At 39.7% G+C, this 27,308-nt stretch overlaps 1 protein-coding gene across 1 annotated transcript in view; it reads right to left on the bottom strand.

Annotated features, from left to right (window-relative positions):
- The window catches only part of LOC106591140 (membrane-associated guanylate kinase, WW and PDZ domain-containing protein 2), a 430,776-nt gene that overhangs the window by 338,839 nt on the left and 64,629 nt on the right, over positions 1 to 27,308 (bottom strand). The window contains 1 exon segment of the mRNA XM_045688044.1: positions 10,214 to 10,333. Within this exon segment, the coding sequence (XP_045544000.1) occupies positions 10,214 to 10,333 (120 nt within the window).

Raw genomic sequence — 27,308 nt, 5'->3', positions numbered from 1 at the left:
CACGTCAGTGACTCAACCCACTCAAGTGACGCACCCCTCCCATGGACGGCATGGAAGAAAACCAGTAAGCCAGTGACTCAGCCCCTGTAAAAGGGTTAGAGGCAGAGAATCCCAGTGGAAAGAGGGGAACCGGCAAGGCAGAGACAGCAAGGGCGGTTCGTTGCTCCAGCCTTTCCGTTCACCTTCACACTCCTGGGCCAGACTATACTTAATCATAGGACCTACTGAAGAGATGAGTCTTCAGTAAAGACTTAAAGGTTGAGACTGAGTCTGCGTCTCTCACATTGGTAGGCAAACCATTCCATAAAAATGGAGCTCTATAGGAGAAAGCCCTACCTCCAGCCGTTTGCTTAGAAATTCTAGGGACAATTAGGAGGCCTGCGTCTTGTGACCGTAGCGTACGTGTAGGTATGTACGGCAGGACCAAATCGGAAAGATAGGTAGGAGCAAGCCCATGTAATGCTTTGTAGGTTAGCAGTAAAACCTTGAAATCATCCCTTGCCTTAACAGGAAGCCAGTGTAGGGAGGCTAGCACTGGAGTAATATGATCAAATTTTTTGGTTCTAGTTAGGATTCTAGCAGCCGTATTTAGCACTAACTGAAGTTTGTTTAGTGCTTTATCCGGGTAGCCGGAAAGTAGAGCATTGCAGTAGTCCAGCCTAGAAGTAACAAAAGCATGGATTCATTTTTCTGCGTCATTTTTGGACAGAAAGTTTCTGATTTTTGCAATGTTACGTAGATGGAAAAAAGCTGTCCTTGAAACAGTCTTGATATGTTCTTCAAAAGAGAGATCAGGGTCCAGAGTAACGCCGAGGTCCTTCACAGTTTTATTTGAGACGACTGTACAACCATCCAGATTAATTGTCAGATTCAACAGAAGATCTCTTTGTTTCTTGGGACCTAGAACAAGCATCTCTGTTTTGTCCGAGTTTAAAAGTTTCTATTTTTGTTTCATCAGACCAGAGGACATTTCGCCAAAAAGTATGATCTTTGTCCCCATATGCAGTTGCAAACAGGCCCTACACCCAAACAAGGGCACTGCGTTCATCCACCTCTGGCCTGCTGGCCCCCTACCTCTGAGGAAGCACAGTTCCCGCTCAGCCCAGTCAAAACTGTTCGCTGCTCAGGCACCCCAATGGTGGAACAAGCTCCCTCACGACGCCAGGACAGCGGAGTCAATCACCACCTTCCGGAGACACCTGAAACCCCACCTCTTTAAGGAATACCTAGGATAGGATAAAGTAATCCTTCTAACCCCCCTCCCCCCCCTTAAAAGATTTAGATGCACTATTGTAAAGTGGTTGTTCCACTGGATATCATAAGGTGAATGCACCAATTTGTAAGTCGCTCTGGATAAGAGCGTCTGCTAAATGACTTACATGTAAATGTAATTATCACACTCTATTTGGTTCAGTTCTTTGCACCCCATCATTGTGAGGTATTGCTTCCTTTGTGACACACTTCTATTCGAAGTGCTATGTTTCCTGTAATTTAATCCTCCCACGTATGATAGTTTTTACCTGCCTCGCTAATGATGCCAGTCAAAAGTTTGGACACACCGACTCATTACAGGGTTTTTCTTTATTTTACTATTTTCTACATTGTACAATAATAGTGAATACATCAACATTATGAAGTGACATATGTAGTAACCAAAAAAGTGTTAAACAAATGTAAATATAGTTAATGTTTTAAATTCTTCAAAGTAGCCACTCTCTGCCTTGATGACAGCATTGCAAACTCTTGGCAATCTCAAAACCAACTTCATGAGGTAGTCACCTGGAATGCATTTCAATTAACAGGTGTGCCTTGTTAAAAGTTAATTTGTGGAATTTCTTTCATTCTTAATGCGGTTGAGCCTATCAGTTTGTGTTATGATAAGGTAGGTTTAGTATACAGAAGATAGCCCTATTTGGTAAAATACCAAGTCCATATTATGGCAAGAACAGCTCAAATAAGCAAAGAGAGACAACAGTCCATCATTACTTTAAGACATGATGGTCAGTCAATCTGGAAATTTTCAAGAACTTTTAAAGTTTCTTCAAGTGCAGTCGCAAAAACCATCAAGCGCTATGATGAAACTGGCTCTCATGAGGACCGCCACAGGAAAGAAGGCCCAGAATTACCTCTGCTGCAGAGGATAAGTTCATTCGAGTTAACCATCCTCAGAAATTGCAGCCCAAATAAATGCTTCACAGAGTTCAAGTAACAGACATCTCAACATCAACTGTTCAGAGGAGACTGCATGAATCAGGCCTTCATTGTCAAATTTCTGCAAAGAAACCACTACTAAATGATACCAATAAGAAGAAGAGACTTGTTTGGGCCAAGAAACATAAGCAATGGATATTAGACCAGTGGAAATATGTCCTTTGGTCTGATGAGTCCAAATTTGAGATATTTGGTTCCAACGGCTGTGTCTTTGTGAGATGCAGAGTAAGTGCACGGATGATCTCTACATATGTGGTTCCCACCATGAAGCATAGAGGACGAGGTGTGATGGTGTGGGGGTGCTTTGCTGTTGACACTGTCAATGATTTATTTGGAATTCAAGGCAGACTTAATGTTAGCTCCCTGTGTACATTTAAGGGCCAGCAATGCTGCCCTGTTTAGAGCCAATTGTAATTTTCCGAAGTCCTTTTTTATGGCACCTGACCACAGTAGTCCAGGTGTGACAAAACTAGGGCCTGTAGGTCCTGTCTTGTTGATAGTGTTATTTAAAAAGCAGAGCAACGCTTTATTATGGACAGACTTCTCCACAACTTAGCTACTGTTGTATCAACATGTTTCGACCGTGACAGTTAACAAATCACGGTTACACCAATCAGTTTAGTCACCTCAACTTGCTCAATTTCCACATAATTTATTCCAATATCTTATTGGGGTTTAGGGTTTAGTGAATGAGTTGTCCAAAATACAATGCTTTTAGTTCTTGAAATATTTAGGACTAACTTATACCTTGCCACCGATTCTGAAACTAACTGCAGCTCTTTGTTAAGTTTTGCAGTGATTTTACTCGCTGTAATAACATTTTTTTTATCCAGACGTGCAAATGCTGCCCCCTAGCCCTAACAGGTTAAGGGGGGGGGGGGGGGGTACATAAAAAATGTACCCGATTTAATCTGGTTACTAATCCTACCCAGTAACTAGAATATGCATATACTTATTATATATGGATAGAAAACACTCTAAAGTTTCTAAAACTGTTTGAATGGTGTCTGTGAGTATAACAGAACTCATTTGGCAGGCAAAACCCTGAGACATTTTCTGACAGGAAGTGGATAGCTGATGTGTTGTATTGACTTTAAACCTATCCCATTGAAAAACACAGGGGCTGAGGAATATTTTGGCACTTCCTATTGCTTCCACTAGATGTCACCAGCCTTTACAAAGTGTTTTGAGTCTTCTGGAGGGAGATCTGACCGAACAAGAGCCATGGAACGATGATGTCCCATTAGACACCTGGCGCGAGTTCATGTTGGGTACCCTCGTTCCAATACGTTATAAAAGAGTATGCATTCGTCCACCTTGAATATTATTCATGTTCTGGTTAAAAAGGCCCTAATGATTTATGCTATACAACGTTTGACATGTTTGAACGAACGGAAATATATTTTTTCCCCTCGTTCATGACGAGAAGTCCGGCTGGCTTAGATCATGTGCTAACAAGACGGAGATTTTTGGACATAAATGATGAGCTTTTTTGAACAAAACTACATTCGTTATGGACCTGTGATACCTGGAAGTGACATCTGATGAAGAGAATCAAAGGTAATGGATTATTTACATAGTATTTTCGATTTTAGATCTCCCCAACATGACGTCTAGTCTGTATTGCAACGCGTATTTTTCTGGGCGCAGTGCTCAGATTATTGCAAAGTGTGATTTCCCAGTAAGGTTATTTTTAAATCTGGCAAGTTGATTGCGTTCAAGAGATGTAAATCTATAATTCTTTAAATGACAATATAATATTTTACCAATGTTTTCTAATTTTAATTATTTAATTTGTGACGCTGACTTCACTGCCGGTTATTGGAGGGAAACGATTTCCTCAACATCAATGCCATAGTAAAACGCTGTTTTTGGATATAAATATGAACTTGATAGAACTAAAAATGCATGCATTGTCTAACATAATGTCCTAGGAGTGTCATCTGATGGAGATTGTAAAAGGTTAGTGCATCATTTTAGCTGGTTTTATGGTTTTGGTGACCCTGTCTTTGACTTGACAAAACATTACACACAACTCTTGTAAATGTACTGTCCTAACATACTCTAAATTTATGCTTTCGCCGTAAAACCTTTTTGAAATCGTAAAACGTGGTTAGATTAAGGAGATGTTTATCTTTCAAAGGGTGTAAAATAGTTGTATGTTTGAAAAATTTGAATTTTGACATTTATTTGGATTCAAATTTGCCGCTCTTGAAATGCACCTGCTGTTGATGGAGTGCACCACGGGTGGCACGCTAGCGTCCCACCTAGCCCATAGAGGTTAAACCTATCCCATTGAAAAACACAGGGGCTGAGGAATATTTTGGCACTTCCTATTGCTTCCACTAGATGTCACCAGCCTTTACAAAGTGTTTTGAGTCTTCTGGAGGGAGATCTGACCGAACAAGAGCCATGGAACGATGATGTCCCATTAGACACCTGGCGCGCGAGTTCATGTTGGGTACCCTCGTTCCAATACGTTATAAAAGAGTATGCATTCGTCCACCTTGAATATTATTCATGTTCTGGTTAAAAAGGCCCTAATGATTTATGCTATACAACGTTTGACATGTTTGAACGAACGTAAATATATTTTTTCCCCTCGTTCATGACGAGAAGTCCGGCTGGCTTAGATCATGTGCTAACAAGACAGAGATTTTTGGACATAAATGATGAGCTTTTTTGAACAAAACTACATTCGTTATGGACCTGTGATACCTGGAAGTGACATCTGATGAAGAGAATCAAAGGTAATGGATTATATACATAGTATTTTCAATTTTAGATCTCCCCAACATGACGTCTAGTCTGTATCGCAACGCGTATTTTTCTGGGCGCAGTGCTCAGATTATTGCAAAGTGTGATTTCCCAGTAAGGTTATTTTTAAATCTGGCAAGTTGATTGCGTTCAAGAGATGTAAATCTATAATTCTTTAAATGACAATATAATATTTTACCAATGTTTTCTAATTTTAATTATTTAATTTGTGGTGTTGACTTGACTGCCGGTTATTGGAGGGAAACGATTTCCTAAACATCAATGCCATAGTAAAACGCTGTTTTTGGATATAAATATGAACTTGATAGAACTACAAATGCATGCATTGTCTAACATAATGTCCTAGGAGTGTCATCTGATGGAGATTGTAAAAGGTTAGTGCATCATTTTAGCTGGTTTTATGGTTTTGGTGACCCTGTCTTTGAATTGACAAAACATTACACACAACTCTTGTAAATGTACTGTCCTAACATACTCTAAATTTATGCTTTCGCCGTAAAACCTTTTTGAAATTGTAAAACGTGGTTAGATTAAGGAGATGTTTATCTTTCAAAGGGTGTAAAATAGTTGTATGTTTGAAAAGTTTGAATTTTGACATTTATTTGGATTCAAATTTGCCGCTCTTGAAATGCACCTGCTGTTGATGGAGTGCACCACGGGGGGGACGCTAGCGTCCCACCTAGCCCATAGAGGTTAATACTCCGTGTGTAAATCTCTCATGGCTCAAAGTGGAGGAGAGATTGATTTAACTTCTTAGAGAGAGACCCCTTTTTTTTTTTTTTTCGCCTAAAATGTTAACCTCTATGGGCTAGGCGGGACGTAATCGTCCCACCTACGTAACAGCCAGTGTAATCCAGTGGCGCGATTTTCAAATACCTTAAAAATCCTATTACTTCAATTTCTCAAACATATGACTATTTTACAGCTATTTAAAGACAAGAGTCTCGTTAAACTGTTGGGTCTAGGGGGCAGCATTTGCACGTCTGGATAAAAAAAATGTACCCGATTTAATCTGGTTACTAATCCTACCCAGTAACTAGAATATGCATATACTTATTATATATGGATAGAAAACACTCTAAAGTTTCCAAAACTGTTTGAATGGTGTCTGTGAGTATAACAGAACTCATTTGGCAGGCAAAACCCTGAGACATTTTCTGACAGGAAGTGGATACCTGATGTGTTGTATTGACTTTAAACCTATCCCATTGAAAAACACAGGGGTTTAGGAATATTTTGGCACTTCCTATTGCTTCCACTAGATGTCACCAGCCTTTACAAAGTGTTTTGAGTCTTCTGGAGGGAGATCTGACCGAACAAGAGCCATGGAACGGTGATGTCCCATTAGACACCTGGCGCGCTACTTCATGTTGGGTACCCTCGTTCCAATACGTTATAAAAGACTATGCATTCGTCCACCTTGAATATTATTCATGTTCTGGTTAAAAAGGCCCTAATGATTTATGCTATACAACGTTTGACATGTTTGAACGAACGGAAATATATTTTTTTCCCCTCGTTCATGACGAGAAGTCCGGCTGGCTTACATCATGTGCTAACGAGACGGAGATTTTTGGACATAAATGATGAGCTTTTTTGAACAAAACTACATTCGTTATGGACCTGTGATACCTGGAAGTGACATCTGATGAAGAGAATCAAAGGTAATGGATTATTTACATAGTATTTTCGATTTTAGATCTCCCCAACATGACGTCTAGTCTGTATCGCAACGCGTATTTTTCTGGGCACAGTGCTCAGATTATTGCAAAGTGTGATTTCCCAGTAAGGTTATTTTTAAATCTGGCAAGTTGATTGCGTTCAAAAGATGTAAATCTATAATTCTTTAAATGACAATATAATATTTTACCAATGTTTTCTAATTTTAATTATTTAATTTGTGACGCTGACTTGACTGCCGGTTATTGGAGGGAAACGATTTCCTCAACATCAATGCCATAGTAAAACGCTGTTTTTGGATATAAATATCAACTTGATAGAACTAAAAATGCATGCATTGTCTAACATAATGTCCTAGGAGTGTCATCTGATGGAGATTGTAAAAGGTTAGTGTATCATTTTAGCTGGTTTTATGGTTTTGGTGACCCTGTCTTTGACTTGACAAAACATTACACACAACTCTTGTAAATGTACTGTCCTAACATACTCTAAATTTATGCTTTCGCCGTAAAACCTTTTTGAAATCGTAAAACGTGGTTAGATTAAGGAGATGTTTATCTTTCAAATGGTGTAACATAGTTGTATTTTTGAAAAATTTGAATTTTGACATTTATTTGGATTCAAATTTGCCGCTCTTGAAATGCACCTGCTGTTGATGGAGTGCACCACGGGTGGCACGCTAGCGTCCCACCTAGCCCCAAGAGGTTAATCTAACCACACTGTCCGATTTCAAAAAGGCTTTACAACGAAATTAAAACATTAGATTATGTCAGCAGAGTACCAAGCCAGAAATAATCAGACACCCATTTTTCAAGCTAGCATATAATGTCACAAAAACCCAGAAGACAGCTAAATGCAGCACTAACCTTTGATGATCTTCATCAGATGACAAACCTAGGACATTATGTTATACAATACATGCATGTTTTGTTCAATCAAGTTCATATTTATATCAAAAAACAGCTTTTTACATTAGCATGTGACGTTCAGAACTAGCATACCCCCCGCAAACTTCCGGGGAATTTACTAACAATTGACTAAATTACTCACGATAAACGTTCACAAAAAGCATAACAATTATTTTAAGAATTATAGATACAGAACTCCTCTATGCACTATATGTCCGATTTTAAAATAGCTTTTTGGTGAAAGCACATTTTGAAATATTCTAAGTACATAGCCCAGCCATCACGGGCTAGCTATATAGACACCCGGCAAGTTTAGCCTTCACCAAAATCAGATTTACTGTAACAAAAATGTTATTACCTTTGTTGTCTTCGTCAGAATGCACTCCCAGGACTTCTACTTCAATAACAAATGTTGGTTTGGTCCCAAATAATCCATCGTTATATCCAAATAGCGGCGTTTTGTTCGTGCGTTCCAGAAACTATCCGAAATGGTAAATCAGGGTCGTGCGCATGGCGCAATTAGTGACAAAAAAAATTCTAAATATTCCATTACCGTACTTCGAAGCATGTCAACCGCTGTTTAAAATCAATTTTTATGCAATTTATCTCGTAAAAAAGCGATAATATTCCGACCGGGAATCTCCTTTTCGGTAAACAGAGGAAAAAACACAAAGACGGGGGCGGCCAGTGCACGCGCCTAAGCCCACAGTCCCTTGATCGGCCACTTGAGAAAGGCGATAATGTGTTTCAGCCTGGGGCTGGAATGACGACATTCATGTTTTTCCCGGGCTCTGAGAGCCTATTGGAGCCGTGGGAAGTGTCACGTTACCGCAGAGATCCTTTGTAATGGAATGAGATGTCAAAGAAAGACAATAAATGGTCAGACAGGCCACTTCCTGTAAAGGAATCTCTCAGGTTTTGACCTGCCATTTGAGTTCTGTTATACTCACAGACACCATTCAAAAAGTTTTAGAAACTTTGGAGTGTTTTCTATCCAAAGCAAATAATTATATGCATATTCTAGTTACTGGGCAGGAGTAGTAACCAGATTAAATCAGGTATGTTTTTTATCCAGCCGTGTCAATACTGCCCCTAGCCCTAACAGGTTAAACCCAAATCTAACTGCCTGTAACTCAGGCCCTGAAGCAAGGATATGCACATTCTTGGTACCATTTGAAAGGAAACACTTTGAAGTTTGTGGGAATGTGAATTCAATGTAGGAGAATATAACACAATAGATCTGGTAGAAGAAAATACAAAGAAAAAAACAACCATTTATTTTCTTCTCTACCACCTTCTTTGAAATGCAAGAGAAAGGTCCCACATCTAGCCATCATGATGGTGTCCACAAGATGTCAGCAGTGTATGTGCAAAGTTTCAGAGGGATAACTTGAAGTATGAGCAAACTGCATGACATTTAGTGTAAAGTCACCCAGGTACATTTGGGCAAATCGTGAAGGAGACATTAACATTCACATTACATTTTTCTGCAAGAATATCGTCAAATCTGTATACTTGGACTTTGATTCAGCTTTTCCAGTATTAGTAGCCATATTACAATTTCAACATTTGCGAAACAACCAGTTTTTTAAACTACTAGGACACAGCTTGTACACCCATGCATACCCTACAAGACATGCCATCAAAGGTCTCTTCACAATCCCAAAGTCATGAACAGACTATGGGAAGTACACATTACTACATAGAGCCATGGCTACATGGAAGTCTATTCCACATCAGGTAACTTATGCAAGCAGTAGAATCAGATTTTTAAAAATAAAAAAAATACGCCTATGGAACAGCAGGGACTGTGAAGAGACACACACAGGCACAGACATGCATACAAATGATAAGACACGTACTCTACACATACGCAAAAATAGATTTTGTATTGTAGATATGTGATAGTAGAGTAGTGGCCTGAGGGAACACACTAAATGTGTTGTGAAAAGAGTTATGAAATGTCATGTAATATTTTAAATTGTATATAGCTGCCTTAATGTTGCTGGACTCCAAAAAGAGTAGTTGCTGCCTTGACAGGAGCTAATGGGGATCCCTAATAAATACAAATACAAATGCGTATAAGTGGCAAGTGTTTGAGTAGCATCAAACCCAACATATAGCTCACACACAGTCAGTGAAATTACTTAAGTTCAAATGCAATTCCAGCACCACAATGAGAAGAGAGACACACACACACACACACACACACACACACACACACACACACACACACACACACACACAGGCAGGCACAGACACACATGATAAGACACACACTTTACATACACGTACACATGGATTTTGGATTGTAGATATGTGACAGCAGAGTAGTGGCCTGAGGGAACACAATGTGTTGTGAAAACTGTTATGAAATGTCATGCAATATTTTAGATTGTATATAACTGCCTTGATGTTGCTGGATCCCAGGAAGAATAGCTCCTGCCTTGGCAGCAGCTAATGGGGATCCTTAATAAATAGAAAGAAGAAAGGAGGTCCAATGTGGTGGTGTGTGTTGATATTTGTGTGAAGACAAAATGTGTAATTTTCAGGATGGCATTTATGGAGCATGTAGCAATGCTAGTGGATTGTGGTCAGTGTCTTGATCACTGTTGTGTTATGGTCAGTGAACTCACCTTCATAGGTTCCACTCTCTAGCAGGGCTCCACTTTGCTCCAGTTCCATAAAGCGCTCTGTGCTCACAAAGTTATAGTCCACCCCCGGCACCTCTCCCTCCTTTGGCTGCCGGGTGGTACCTACAGAGGGAGAAGAAGATTACTTTATTGTAAATTGGTACAGACACTGAGATTTGTCTAAATATTTTCCTTTATCCAAACCAACCACACAAATACACACACAGAGAGGTTGAAGACATGGCCCCTGGAACAGTTTTAGGGGGTTAAGGGCACAACAGCAGGAGATGGCATATAGGATTTGATACCAACAACCCTCCGGTTGCCGGCTCACAGCCCAACAGATTTTTCCTACCAGACTCGGGATTTGAACTATGAGCCCTCCGGTTGAGCAGGGCAAAGAGAAGAGGAAGACGGGAGGAGGGGAGACAGTGAACATTGAGAAGAGGGAAAAGGAGAGGAAAAGAGTTGGGTCTAAAGTAATTTCTAAATGATCATACAAAATGTTTTTTCAGGACTCTTTTGTTGCATGAGGAAGTGAATCCAGATGCAGCACTGGAAGTATTTGTAAAATGATTCATGCCAATTGTTGACAAGCATGCACCTGTTTGGAAATTAACAGTGAGAACCAGATCCCTCTGGTTTGAAGAATAATTGAAAAATTATTTGTTTAAAATATATTATGCTAAATAAGTGGCAAACAAGTCAGGGTGCTTAGTTGATTGGTTCACATACTGTAAATTGAGAAATGTTGTGACTAAATTTAACAAAAAGAAGAAATGATATGAAACTAAGATAAATGACATAGAACACAATGGAAAAATACTTAAATGATATCATTGGCAGTTAATCTCCATAGTTCATTGAAGTTCATGAGACATTTATAACAAAACCTTTTGATATTGCCAATCATTTCAATGACTATTTCACTAGTAAAGTGGAAAAATGACATCATTAAACAGTGAAGCATGATATTTTTGTATAAAATATTTAATAATCAAAGTGAAGGACTCCTGTTTTGAGTGTTGTCTTTGTTTGCGTGGGACAGGTGAAAAAACTATACCACCTTGATGGGAAACTATTGAGAATGGTAGCAAACTGTATTGCTACCCCTATTTGCTATATATTTAACCAAAGCCTAAAGAAGTCCACAGGCGTGGAAGGAAGCTAAAGTAATTCCACTGCCTAAAGATAGTAATGCACCCTTTGCTGGCTTTAAAAGCCACCCAATCAGTTTGCTGCCCTTTCTTAGTAAACTGACGGAGAGAATTGTGTTTTACCAAATACTGTCACAGGTGTAGCCGTGTTGAAGTGACCAAATCGCAGGCGGGATGTGAATACTCATCTTTTAATGATAATGAATAAAGCAAACACGGAAAAACAATAAAGACTCGAGACAGGCTATACTTACAAATAATAGCAGTGCTAACGAAACAACCCACAAACACACTCCTAATATATGACTCCCAATCAGGAACAACGATAACCAGCTGTTCCTGATAGGGAGCCACACAGACCAACAAAGAAACAGACATACTAGAAAACACATACACAGACTTCTTCTGCCACTTCCTGACCAAAATACTACACAACTACTCCCTCTGCTGGTCAGGACGTGACAAATACAATACTATTTTTCAGAGAACAACTATTGACTGTCATATAGGAAAGGGCAGTGCTTAATTTGTAAATTGGGAGGTGCCTGAACAAAAAGTGAGCCCGAGAGAAGGGTGACCTGGGGGGCTCTTAGGTACCGGAATGCATGAAAAAACAAGTAACCTTTATTATAAAGCATTGCATGCATTATCATCGCTTTTGCGTCCTGGCATAGAGCAGTAGAGTAGAGGCGCTTGCAGAAATTGTACACATGGGGAGAAAAAAATTGTAGCCTAGGGTCTGAGAAAAATGTGGCATTTTATAAACACATTAAATGCAATTCCACATCATTTTAGATCAGCCTTTCTTAAAGTATGGGTCGCGACCCAAAGTGGGTCACGGACCTGTTAATGGTGGGTTGCGACGTGTCAGAGTAAATGTATAATTATTTCATTAATTACTGGAATTGATTTGGCCAAGTGCATCTGCGCTCTCTGTTCAGTGCGCTCTCTGCTTAGCAGCAGTCTCTAGTTTGGCAGCTGCGCGAGTGGGAGAGGGAGATAGATGCCTGTGTGCTTCACGGATTACCGGATCTTTTTTTCTGCAGTTTTCTTGAAGATCACTCAGCAACACACACAATGCAGCGCTGTCGTTCAGCAGCAGATAATGTGCTGTCTGCCACTGATTTGTCATTCCCACTTGCCATCACTCACCACTATCATCAAATGGACTCATGCTAGCTGCAAGTTCTTACCCAGTTCAATTGTCATGAAACGCATAAACAGCGATGAGTTTCTCCCTCTTTCATACAAACTTATAACGAGGAGCGCCCACAAAGTGTTTTGTGCGGGAAGTGCTTAGTAATGAGTCTCTCAAAATGAACAAATTAATAAAACCACACGTCCTGACCAAACTTCCACAGCATGGTGGTAAACCCAGGGAGTTCTTTCAGAACAAGGCAGAATGCTTCAGGAAACAGTGCTTCGACAGTGGAAAAGTAAGTCAGCTAGCAATGCATTGTTGTCATTTTATAACAGGAATAAGGGAGTACTAACTATCATAGTAGTAGATGTGAGTTTCTCTTTCAAACAATCCCTTGGCCTTGTACACAGCTAATAGCTAACATTCACCAAAGCAAGCTAGTCTAGGTTGGAACTGTTGCTGTTAAAATACATGTAATCATTTTTATTCTTAACTGGAATTAACTGATTGAAGCAAGATGCTGTTTGAGGCAAACACACTCACACAGTTCTGGGTTGCTCATCTACAGCAGGAAGTGGTCTCCTGCCTGACTGAGAAAGCAGTAGATGTTCTGATCCAGCTTGGCACCACATACCTATGTGAGTCAGGGTTCTCGACTCTGAAATACTTAAAAAAACAAGTAGAGAACAGTTTCAAGACTGAGCATGACTTCAGTGATGCACTGTCAAAAACAGAGCCCAAATAGAAAAACTTCAACCAGCCACACACCTCTCATTAGGACTGTGTGTGTGTTTTTTGGTCAACATCTGTGTGATCAATCAGTTTATTCCAGTTCAGAATAAAAATGATTTATTGTATTTTAACAGCACCAGTTCCAACCTAGACAGATATGTAAGAATGTTTTTAATGGGGGAAAATAAACATGAATAGATATTTATATGGATATTACATTTCATTGTTATTTGTTTTTATCTATATTGCATTTGTTTTAGGCACAAGGGCAATGAAATGTACTGATATTTATGTAAAGTTGCATATTTTCCTAAGCTTGGGTCCCAGGAAAACACAGAATTTCTCATTTGGGTCCTAGGCTGAAAAAGTTTAAGAACCCCTGTTTTAGATGACTGGATACATCAGCAGAATATGCATGCATAATACCCCACAAAGGTATGACAGTCTATGACAGTCTCACGACTCCCACCGAAGGTGGCTCCCCCTCCTGCTCGGGTGGCGCTCGGCGGTCGTTGTCACCGGCCTACTAGCTGCCACTGATTCCCTTTTGTTTTTCCCCCTTTCCGTTATTGTTTACACCTGTGCTGTGTTGGGTTATATTAGCGGGGCTATATTAGCCAGTAGGCCTGCCTGCTCTTTGTGCGGGATTGTCTCTCTGATTGTATTGCTTTTGTATACGCTGATGGTGTTTTGCGCTAGTGCATGTTTTTGCACCGACAGTGTTTGTCCCCTGTGTTTGGGGCACTTTGTTTTGTGTGCGCTCAGATTGCTGTTTGGGGTGGCTTGTGTTTTCGCCATTGGGCTCATTAAAAGCCATTACCATATATCGCTGCATCCTGCGTCTGACTCCTCTCCTACAACGCCCAAGCCTTACTGACAGTCTACTTTGACACTGACAAACTGAGAATAAATCAATAAAAACTACCTTGAATTCACCAATAGCCTAGGCCTAGGTGTGTGGAGAAACATATTGTACAATATGAGGAGGAAATGATGGTCCTAAAATAGATTTCCAGTCTTACTGATTCACCCAATGATGTGCTTATGCCAAAAGCTTATCTCTCTCTTTCTTCGTAAAACAATGGTGTTCGCACATAGGCCAATTTGGAAGTTGATATATTAGTCAGACAGACAGATTAGTCTTCTCTTTTCAGCAGGATCCATTTGCTTTCCAACCTTGCTTTTCCAGAGATTAACTGCTTCTCTTCTAGTTTTGATGATAAGTATTACTGTAATAGAATTTCCGATTGTCTGCATAATCAAATAACATTCAGCTCAGACACCCATACATATAGTACCCCACAAGACATGCCACCACGGGTCTCTTCACAGTCCCCAAGTCCAAAACTAATTCACGGCAACGGACAGTATTATACAGAGCCATGATCGAATAGAACTCCCTTCCATCTCCAATTAATCAAGCAAACAGCAAAATTACGTTAACCTGTTAGGGCTAGGGGGCAGTATTGACACGGCCGGATAAAAAACGTACCCGATTTAATCTGGTTACTACTCCTGCCCAGTAACTAGAATATGCATATAATTATTAGCTTTGGATAGAAAACACCCTAAAGTTTCTAAAACTGTTTGAATGGTGTCTGTGAGTATAACAGAACTCAAATGGCAGGCCAAAATTTGAGAAGATTCCATGCAGGAAGTGGCCTGTCTGACAAGTTGTGTTTCATCTTGGCTCTTTTTACTGAAGACTGAGGATCTTTGCTCTAACGTGACACTTCCTACGGCTCCCATAGACTCTCAGAGCCCGGGAAAAAGCTGAACGATATCGAGGCAGCCTCTGGCTGAAACACATTATCGCTTTTGGCAAGTGGCCGATCAGAGTACTATGGGCTTAGGCGCGTGCCCGAGTCGACCGAATGCTTTATTTTCTTTAGTCTGTTTACCTAAACACAGATTCCCGGTCGGAATATTATCGCTTTTTTATGAGAAAATGGCATAAAAATTGATTTTAAACAGCGGTTGACATGCTTCGAAGTACGGTAATGGAATATTTAGAATTTTTTTGTCACGAATTGCGCCATGCTCGTCACCCTTATTTACCATTTCGGATAGTGTCTTGAACGCACGAACAAAACGCCGCTATTTGGATATAACTATTGATTATTTTGAACCAAACCAACATTTGTTATTGAAGTAAAAGTCCTGGGAGTGCATTCTGACGAAGACAGCAAAGGTAATATCATTTTTCTTATAGTAAATCTGACTTTGGTGAGTGCTAAACTTGCTGGGTGTCTAAATAGCTAGCCCTGTGATGCCGGGCTATCTACTGAGAATATTGCAAAATGTGCTTTCACCGAAAAGCTATTTTAAAATCGGACATATCGAGTGCATAGAGGAGTTCTGTATCTATAATTCTTAAAATAATTGTTCTGCTTTTTGTGAACGTTTATCGTGAGTAATTTAGTAAATTCACCGGCAGTGTTCGGTGGGAATGCTAGTCACATGCTAGTCACATGCTAATGTAAAAAGCTGGTTTTTGATATAAATATGAACTTGATTGAACAAAACATGCATGTATTGTATAACATAATGTCCTAGGGTTGTCATCTGATGAAGATCATCAAAGGTTAGTGCTGCATTTAGCTGTGGTTTGGGTTTATGTGACATTATATGCTAGCTTGAAAAATGGGTGTCTGATTATTTCTGGCTGGGTACTCTGCTGACATAATCTAATGTTTTGCTTTCGTTGTAAAGCCTTTTTGAAATCGGACAGTGTGGTTAGATTAACGAGAGTCTTGTCTTTAAAATGGTGTAAAATAGTCATATGTTTGAAAAATTGAAGTTTTTGCATTTTTTAGGTTTTTGAAAATCACGCCACGGGATTACACTGGCTGTTACGTAGGTGGGACGATTTGGTGCCACCTACCCTAGAGAGGTTAAAAAAAGATTCAACAACATTTTATGGTACAGCAGGGACTGTGAGGGGACGCACACAAACACATGCTATTTGTTGTTGTGTTTGTACAATTATTCTAAAACAAATTGTTGTATTGTTTATATATCATTGTCTTTTTAGATTTGTGTTGACTGTCCTTGTATATCAGTTTATCAGTGTTTTTTTTTACTTGTCATGTGTTTTTTGTGGTCCCCAGGAAGAATAGCTGCTGCTTTGGCAAAAGCTAATGGGGATCTGAATAAACCCCAGAAATGGGAAGGTTAGGTAGAGGCACAGAAGGTAAAGAGAAGAGAGAGGATGAGTGACTATTGAGGGACCATAAGGGAGAGTGCAGACAAGAAGAGTAAAAGAGAGAGAAAGAAAAGAATCATCGCTTCTTATAATGATCCAAACCCATTTCATAAATGTATGCTGTTGTCGGACGGATTGGAAAGCCATACGAGAGCATTATGGCCCCACCCAAGCAGAAGGTTTGAATGGATATGTACAAAGATGTGTTGTGGTGAGCCAAAATCTGTGAGCCCTTCAAAACACTAGGCTTGGGTGTGTGTTGATAAGGTAAGATAAGATAGGTTTCATTTTTTCAGCTTCCACAGAAATGTTCCAAACAATATACAGAACATTTTGTGTAACGCAGTGTGTGTGTGTGTGTTCAGATGGTGCTACCGTAGAGAGCGAGATTATTTGTGCTAATGAGAGGCAGTGTTGTTAATGAGTGGAATCTCTACTCTACTCAAGCACACTGTAGACTCAAGACTGGTGTTGTTGTTTTTTCTACTCCATTCAGCTAAGACAACTGATTGGCTTACAAGAGAGGGAGGGAGAGTCCACTCACAGTGTTTTCGCAGAACCAAAGCCGACCCTGTGAAAACAACCAAGATTGATTCCACTGTGGGTTGTCTATGCTGTCTTTTCCTATCCAATTGATCTAATTGCTTATTAGTGTTCAACAGGGCCATCACCAGAGTTTCATTCCATTCAGGACTTAGTCCTGAAGACCAGGGTCTGGGGGTTTGCTGTCAGAGAAAAAAATGCCTTTTCTAAAATCATTTCCTGAAATTCTACCTTCTCTCACTGGAGACATTACAATAATATGTTTTATACCACACAAAATGACAAGCTACTCTGACATTGACATACTGAGTTCAATAAAAAGAATGATCCGTGTTGTTAAATCCAACCAATAGCATAGGCCAATGAAAAGAGTGGATACATAGATCTTAGGCCTACAAAATGAGGAGGAAATTATCGTCACCAACTTTCCAGTGGCACTCACTTATTCAAACAGTTTTTTACCACAATTGTATTTTGAAATATTGCAAAAGATGTTTTAGCTGCTGGCTGCTGTTCATTGACAGCCACATTGACAGCCACAACTTAACAATCAGCTGTTTGATATTTGCAGCGTGGGTTGCCCAATTACGTGATTCCCGACTAGGTCTATGCAACTGTACTGTGACAAAACGCCAATCTACAGCCATTTTTTAAGGAAGTAATTCTACACTCTCTGGTGTAGTATTTTCAATGATTTCATTCATTTCTGTAGAGACAGGAGTAATTATAAAAAGTGGCAAATTTATTTCAATTCATCTGCAGCACTTTCAACACTCCTTCCTGTGGTGCTATGTTTTCATCCATAGGCTGTGCTCTCCCAAAGGCCAAATAATCAACACTTTGTGGTCAGTAACCCCATATGAGGTTATTATTGTGTAGGTAGGCATACTGTTACAATAATATTGTAATAATCTGTCAGCAAGTAGGCTAGCATACAATTACAAGATAATACATTCAGTAAGTCAATGAAGTCAATAGGCTAGTGTTTCCAGCTATATTGTTATTGAAACTATGTCGGGCTTATGACCTTTTTTACCAATAAGAACATATGTCACATTACTTGAATAGCCTAAGGGAAAAGTGTAAAAATATGTTTTCACATCAGCAAACTAAGTAACTGAAATGCATCAGAAAATTGAGGAAAACATCAGGGAAGGTCATCAGACAGGCTATAGGTCTAATGTGTGTGTGTGTGTGTGTGTGTGTGTGTGTGTGTGTGTGTGTGTGTGTAGAGAAGACCTGCATTGCTTTCAATTGCTATACTAATAATTATGAGCACTCACCTTAACTTGGCTATTATTTCCCAGCCTTATTGTAACCAAAAATCTGACATTGATTGATTTATCAAGATGAGTTCCCATGCTTGTCTCAAATCAGCGCAATGACGCTGTCCCAATTAAAATGATGCTGGAATTAGGCCTATCAGTTGACCACACATGGCAATTGCTTTACATTTATTATAACCAGCGGTGTACTACTATTATTTTATCTAGCCTACCAGAGCACAATTTTTTATTATTATTAAGTCATCATTTCTGAATGAAAGTTGGCACCGACATGTAACCTAGTATAAAATAATTTTAGGATAGTGTAACATGGGGAAACTAGCCACCCCTAAGAACAATGTCCAATTTCTGAGACAAAAGGCAAAGTTTGGTAAAAAGAAGTTATGTGGATGAAGGTCATGCTTAGGCAAACAAACTATGAAGGGAAAAAATGGCTACAGTTTACACTAGTTATTTAATTAAATATTTTTAGAAAAGGGGCGTTTCCCAAGTACTGCTGTACTAAATGTTACTGCTGTACTATATGTTACTGCTTTAATAAAAACGGATGGTATATACAGTACCAGTCAAACATTTGAACACACCTACTCATTCCAGGATTTTTACTATTTACTACATTGTAGAATAATAGTGAAGACATCAACACTATGAAATAACACATATGGAATCATGTAGTAAACAAAAAAGTGTTAAATAAATCAAAATATATTGTATATTTGAGATTCTTCTAAGTAGCCAACCACTTGCCTTGATGACAGCTTTGCACACTCTTGGCATTCCCTCAACCAGCTTCATGAGTTAGTCACCAGGAATGCATTTCAATTTGTATTTATTATGGATCCAAACATATTGGGGTCCAAACATAATTACCATATTAAAGCACTTACATTACATATAAAACAAACGATAAAACAGTACATCATATAACATTAACATTATTACACCACTACATACTATCTTCAATACAAAATGTTTAATACCGCCATACAACAAATTCACAATGTATGCATATGCATGTGTCTGTACCTTTGTGTGTGTCTCTTCACAGTCCCCGTTGTTCGATAAGGTGTATTTTTTTACCAGTTTTTTTTATTCGGATTCTACTGCTTGAATCAGTTATCTGATGTGGAAAAGAGTTCCATGTAGTCATGGCTCTATGTCAGGCCTGGGAAAAGGCCGGCCTGGGGGCGTATGCAGCCCGCTACCTGATTCAATACGGCCTGCGGCGTCATGTTCAGATCACATAAAGAATTTGTGATAGTAAAGTAAAAAAAAATGTATTTGTTATTCAAATTAAAATCCCAATGAATACTCACCTTTGTGTAATGATTTAACTCCTATTGCTTGTGGGACATTTATTTTGAAGGCACATAACAACTGTACGAGGACAGACAGTGACTGACAGGCTGACACACATGTCACAGTTACAAATAGTAGCTAGCTAGAAATTGCACAAAAAAATTTTTTTTTCAAAGATTTCAAAGAAAAGGAAAGTAGACAATGAATGTAGGGTGTTCCAGCAAGAGTGGACGTCAAAATATTTATTTATTGAGGTATCAAGGAAAGCTGTGTGCTTAGTGTGCAAAGAGAGCATCACTGTCTTGAAAGACTACAACTTGTCCCGACACTTCCAGACTAGGCATGCAGAGAAATATAGGAATATGTCTTCTGAGCAGAGGACAAGTGCATTGAAAGAGTTGCTTTCTCAGTTGCAAAAGCAGCAAGGACTTTTCACAAAACTACATTCAGCAAACAGAATTGCGAGAGCTAGCTATGTACTGTCCCCCAAAATTGCTAAACATTGCAAGTCATTCAATGAGGGCAAATTCATAAAATATTTTTTTATTGACTCAGCAGCAATACTTTGCCCTGACAAGAAAAATCTGCTTGAAAATGTTTCCCTGTCAAGACGAACAATGACACGGCGTGTTGAGGACATCACAGAGAATATGGAACAACAGTTGAAAGACAAGGTAAAGGATTTCACCTATTTCTCCTTGGCCCTGGATGAGAGCAGTGATGCACGTGAAACAGTGCAGTTGTTGATATTCTTACGAGGCATAACCCCAGACCTTGAAATTACAGAGGAGCTTGCTTCACTGCAGTCAATGAAGAGGACAACCACAGGGAAATATTTATTTTGCGGAGGTTAATAGCTGACACAATCATTTTGTTCTTAACTGATTCCATATGTGTTATTTCATAGTTGTGATGTCTCCACTATTATTCTACAACGTAGAAAATAGTAAAAATATTGAAAATCCTGGAATGAGTAGGTGTGTCCAAACTTTTGACTGGTACTTGCCTAATTCATTTGATATGATGGTATTTCTAGTCCATGAAAAAGAAAAACCTTCTGGGTAAATTCAGACCGTTTTGCTCTCGGAGTGCACAATGGACATTCGGGCCGAGTAGTAGGGTTGATTTGAGTATTCTGGCCTTACAACAGCAGTCAAGCACCCAATCTAATGTTGGCTAGTGTGCTAGCTACTTCTTCCAGACACAAATGAGACCACTCTGACCATTTTACTCGCCCTAGCAGAGCTGGTTAGGCAGTTTTTGTGTTAACCACAGCGTTGGTGACTGTAACTGTGCTGCTGGAAACAATTTAATTGTGTTTTTTTGCCGACGTTTACTGACACCGGCCATATTCAACGGGTGTTGAGCGCTCGTCAATTCATTATTCTGCGCTCTGGTACACAGACGAGAATGCTCTGAAATCGGAGTAGATAGCCAGAGCGAATTTACGAAGCATCCGAATGTCCATTGAGAATGCACAATGACTATACTATTTATCTAAGCTAAAAATGACTGGAATAATCAAGTCAATAAACGTTGGGTAGTAAGATAGCCTATAGTTATTATACTGTCAAGTTTGATGTGTAACTACTAATGTTAGGTAGCTAGCTAACATACCGGTACATACTGCTGTAATGATATGCTATGTAGTTCGTAAGGACAGCGTAGTTTACAAATTGTCAGCCACTGCTAGCGGTGTAAGGTAACTTATTTGAAAAGTCATTACTTTATTATATTGAGTAGCAAGCTACCGCGAGGACACACTCTATCGACTCTGCAGCTTGAGCAGGCTTTTGGTGCATAGTCGAAAACGCGCTGGACTTCGGACTAGAAGGTTGAGGTTTCGAAACCTGCTCCAGGCTTGTTTCATTTGAAGTCGTGCACAATTATCAGTTTATTTTTTGTAGGGAGCAAAACCTTTTATTTTCAATAAAAATTATTTTTTTCTGAAAGCAAAAACAAGGCTTCAAGGTAAAAAAAAATTGTCATCAAATATTTTGTAAATAGAGCACAAAACTTTACTCATTTCATCCCACATTTTTTTCAGAGAACAAAAAATGTATTTGAAAACAAATCTCCTGTTATTTTCAATGGTAGAGTAGGTCAGGGCGTGACGGGGGTTTTCTAGTTTAGTTTTCTATGTTATATTCTAGTTTTTTATTTCTATGTTGGGTTTTGTTTGGGATGATCTCCAATTAGAGGCAGCTGGTCTTCGTTGTCTCTAATTGGAGATCTTACTTAAGTAGGTGTTTTTCCCACCTGGGTTTGTGGGAGCTTGTCTTTGAGTTAGTGAATGTTTCACCTCTGCATCACGGTTTGTTGTTTTGTTATTCAGTTTATTTGTATGTACTGCATAGTTTCACAGTTAAATAAAAATGTGTAACGATAATCACGCTGCACTTTGGTCCGCTTCATCCTAAGACAACTGTGACAGAATCTCCCACCACCAAAGGACCAAGCAGCGTGGTCAGGAGAGATGGACCTGAGAAGACATCCTGGACGGAAAGGGATCCTGGACGTGGGAGGAGATCCAGGCTGGATGGCATTGCCTCCCATGGGAACAGGTGGAGGCAGCGAGAGCAGAGCAGCAATGAGACGAGGAACTAGCACGAAAAGCCCGAGAGGCAGTCCCCCCAAAAAAACTGTGGGGGGGCACACGGGGAGATTGTCAGAGCCAAGCTTTAACTTCCTGACTGACGTATTGAGATGTTGCTTCAATATATCCACATAATTTTACACCCTAATGATGCCATCTATTTTGTGAATTGCACCAGTCCCTCCTGCAGCAAAGCACCCCCACAACATGATGCTGCCACCCCCGTGCTTCATGGTTGGGATGGTGTTTTTCGGCTTGCAACCCTCCCCCTTTTTCCTCCAAACATATCCATGGTCATTATGGCCAAACAGTTGTATTTTTGTTTCATCAGACCAGAGGATATTTCTCCAAAAATATGATGTGCAGTTGCAAACTGTAGTCAGGCTTTTTTATGTTGGTTTTGGAGCAGTGGCTTCTTCCTTGCTGAGCGGCCTTTCAGGTTATGTCCATATAGGACGTATTTTACTGTGGATATAGATACTTTTGTACCTGTTTCCTCCAGCATCTTCATAAGGTCCTTTGCTGTTGTTCTGGGATTGATTTGCACTTGTCGCACCAAAGTACATTTATCTCTAGGAGACAGAACGCGTCTCCTTCCTGAGCGGTTTGACGGCTGCGTGGTCCCATGGTGCTTATGCTTGCGTACTATTGTTTGTACAGATGAACGTGGTACCTTCCGGCATTTGGAAATTTCTCCCAAGGATGAACCAGACTTGCTGTTTAGGGTTTTAGGCTGGGTTTCTGTTTTGCACTTTGTGACATTGGCTGATGTAAAAAGGGCTTTATAAATAAATTGATTCATTGATGGAATGACGGTTTGACTAGGAAGGTGTTTTGCCTGGTCACAGACAGCTGTTGTGTTGTGCAGTGAAGTCAACAAGCGAAGGGAAAGGTGAGAGGAGGAGAGCGCATAGATTTGAGTAGGAACTATACAATGAGAAAATTATGATGCTGTTTGCATATGGCTACTATGAACTCTGTTTGTGATAATCAGGGGTGTATTCATTCCGCCGATTCGATTAAACAATGTTTCTTAAATGGAAGCAAACGGAACTAAACATGGATAATAGCAACTTTAGTTCGCAACTGTTGGACTAATGATTACACCCTAGATCAGCTAGACGCAGGCAAGAGTGTGCTAGGCGGTATTGAATGTGTCATTGTCAACCAATCCCATTAGCGGGATTGTAGCCTCAAGAGGGTAACTGTGCTATTTCACAAAAGTTCAGAACCTATATACATTTTACAGACCCCGTATGTTTTATATTGGCTATCTTGTTATTGGTCCCATCCTTCAGCTCCATTCAACCCCTCCCGTCTATCCATCAACATCATCCATTTTGGATTTCTATTTGCCATATATTTTTCAACTGTGCAGTGATGCTTCACAAAAGTTTGAACCTTTCTATTCTCAAAGCTTCTACAGATTGTAAATTAAAAATAAACATTTTTGCTAAAATAATTATTATGTTATTGATTGATTATCACTTTTCAAATCACCCAGTATTGCTATCTGCAGCGTTAGTTCTTGGCAAATGTTGCAATTCTTCAGCCATTCCTGGACCTGTGACCAAAAACGAGCTACATATCCTGTTTGGGAAAGGGGGCAGTATTTTCACGGCCGGATGAAAAAAAACGTACCGATTTAAACAGGTTACTACTCTTGCCCAGAAATGAGAATATGCATATTATTAGTAGATTTGGATAGAAAACACTCTGAAGTTTCTAAAACTGTTTGAATAGTGTCTGTGAGTATAACAGAACTCATATGGCAGGCAAAAACCTGAGAAGATTCCAAGCAGAAAGTGGCCTGTCTGCGAATTTGTAGTCCTTCTTTTGCTTCTCTATCGATACTACAGTATCTGAGCTGTTACGTGGCACTTTCTAAGGCTCTCTAAAGCCTTCAGAAAGCGCGAAATACAAATTCCTCAAAAATACAAAAACTTCAATTTTTCAAACATATGACTATTTCACAGCATTTTAAAGACAAGACTCTCCTTTATCTAACCACACTGTCCGATTTCAAAAAGGCTTTACAGCGAAAGCAAAACATTAGATTATGTCAGCAGAGTACCAAGCCAGAAATAATCAGACACCCATTTTTCAAGCTAGCATATAATGTCACAAAAACCCAGAAGACAGCTAAATGCAGCACTAACCTTTGATGATCTTCATCAGATGACACACCTAGGACATTATGTTATACAATACATGCATGTTTTGTTCAATCAAGTTCATATTTATATCAAAAACAGCTTTTTACATTAGCATGTGACGTTCAGAACTAGCATACCCCCGCAAACTTCCGGAGGAATTTGCTAACAATTTACTAAATTACTCACGATAAACGTTCACAAAAAGCATAACAATTATTTTAAGAATTATAGATACAGAACTCCTCTATGCACTCGATATGTCCGATTTTAAAATAGCTTTTTGGTGACAGCACATTTTGCAATATTCTAAGTACATAGCCCAGCCATCACGGGCTAGCTATTTAGACACCCGGCAAGTTTAGCACTCACCAATATCACATTTACTATTATAAAAGTTTGATTACCTTTTGTTGTCTTCGTCAGAATGCACTCCCAGGACTGCCACTTCAATAACAAATGTTGGGTTGGTCCAAAATAATCCATCGTTATATCCGAATAGCGACGTTTTGTTCGTGCGTCCCAGACACTATCCGAATGGTAAATCAGGGTCGTGCGCATGGCGCAATTCGTGACAAAAAATTCTAAATATTCCATTACCGTACTTCGAAGCATGTCAACCGCTGTTTAAAATCAATTTTTATGCCATTCTTCTCGTAGAAAAGCGATAATATTCCGACCGGGAATCTCCTTTTCGGCAAACAGAGGAAAAAAATCACAAAGACGGGGGCAGCCAGGTCACGCGCCTAAGCCCACAGTCCCTTGATCGGCCACTTGAGAAAGGCGATAATGTGTTTCAGCCTGGGGCTGGGATGACGACATTCTGTTTTTTCCCAGGCTCTGAGCGCCTATGGACGACGTAGGAAGTGTCACGTTAGAGCAGAGATCCTTTGTAAAAGATAGAGATGGCAAAGAAGTTCCAGAAATGGTCAGACAGGCCACTTCCTGTAAAGGAATCTCTCATGTTTTGACCTGCCATTTGAGTTCTGTTATACTCACAGACACCATTCAAACAGTTTTAGAAACTTTAGGGTGTTTTCTATCCATATATAATAAGTATATGCATATTCTAGTTACTGGGTAGGATTAGTAACCAGATTAAATCGGGTACGTTTTTTATCCAGCCGTGAAAATACTGCCCCCTAGCCATAAGAGGTTAAAGATCAGTGATACTATCAAGAGCATTGTGCGGTTTCCTTTTTCCTTCATCATGACCATCACCACCATCATCATTACCACGATCAACACCATCATCACCACCGCCGCCATACTGTATGCATAGAAATAGGATCATCCTACACTCACTGTGGCTTCCCGTCCACCCATCACAGAACAGTGACTTGTTCTAGTCATTCTATTAATATGTATATGGCTGGAAATGCACAGCGTTGTATGGGAATATCTGTCTACATTGTTGTATGGGAATATTAGCTCTAGTAATTGTTTTTCTATAGCTGTATGCACAGTGTTGTATGGGAATATCTGTTCTGCAGTGTTGTATGGGGATATATTTTCTAGTAATTACAGTATATTTATACGGCTCTGTGTACAGTGTTGTAGCTATGAGAATTCACTCTCTCTCTCTCTGAGGCTGTTGGCCTCCAGGAAGGGACAGAAGCTGCATGTATTTATATCAGGCAAGAGAAACATGTGCTCACTGCTGAGGCTATAAATAGACTAGTGTTACTGTTCAGAGTGGGGGAGAGGAGTGAAGGGGGTAGGATGACATCCCCATTTCATCTCTCAATCTCCTCACTCCCCTAATTTCTTAATCCCTTCATCTTGTACTTTCCCCACTCCTTTATCTTAATACTCTCCATCCCCTCATCTCTCCCTCTCCTCACTACTTCAATCCATCCATCCCCTCATCTCCTCTCCTTATCCCCCTCTTCTACCCACACCTACTCCCTTCCTATCCCCATTCCTCTTCCTATCATATACCTCATCCCATCTTCATCCCCCTTTTCTCTTATTTCGTGCTCCCACCATATTCCCCTTCCTTCCATTCCTCCAATTGCCCATTCCCCTGTCTTCCACACTTCAGAGGCTCCTATTCCCCCTCACATCCTCATCCAAAGGCAGGGAGGGAGCACCAATGCCAGAGCCTGGATCCTTTCACAGCATTATAAGGCTGAATTGAGACAATTACTTATCAATGACCCAAGCCCAGCTCAAATAATCCCTACCATTATGTCGCTGAGTTGTCATAATGCTTCGGCAAAGGTATATTATACGAAGGGTGTTGGTAGACACAATGTAAGTAACCTAATTTATGTCCCTCTAACTGCCCTGAATGCCTCTGCTGATTCTACAGCTATTATATGCAGTAATCATGTGCCTATGAACCAGAGTTATGCAGTTAGCACTGAGGCATGTGCCCTAGTAGGAAGTCCAATGTGTGCAGTTCACCCCGCACTAACATAAATAACATGAGCATGTCTACTTCCGTTAAGTTTCCCAGTAAAGCAATGAAAACAATCTAGCATCCCAGAAAAGTGCTTAAAAATAGCCCACATTAACATATGTAGCCTAAGAAACAAGGTTCATGAAGTCAATATCTTGCTAGTAACCGATAACATTCATATTCTGACGATCTCTAAAACTCACCTAGATAATACATTTGATGATACAGTGGTAGCTATACATGATTATAACATCTACAGAAAAGACAGAAATGCCAATGGGGCAGTGTTGCAGTCAGTATTCAGAACCACATTCCTGTAAAGCTTAGAGAGGATCTCATGTTAAATACTTTAAAGTAGTATCCAAATCCATCGGATGTAGTGATCACAATATAGTAGCCACATCTAGGAAAACCAAAGTTCCAAAGGCTGGGCCAAATATAGTGTATAAGAGGTCATACAAGAAGTTTTGTAGTGATTCTTATGTTGATGATGTAAAGAATATTTGCTGGTCTGTGGTATGTTATGAGGCGCAACCAGACACTGAACTTGGTACTTTTATGAAATTGCTTATTCCAATACTA

Source organism: Salmo salar, chromosome ssa10, assembly GCF_905237065.1.
Source record: "Salmo salar chromosome ssa10, Ssal_v3.1, whole genome shotgun sequence".
Taxonomy (NCBI): domain Eukaryota; kingdom Metazoa; phylum Chordata; class Actinopteri; order Salmoniformes; family Salmonidae; genus Salmo; species Salmo salar.
This window is presented reverse-complemented; position numbering and strand designations above follow the sequence as displayed.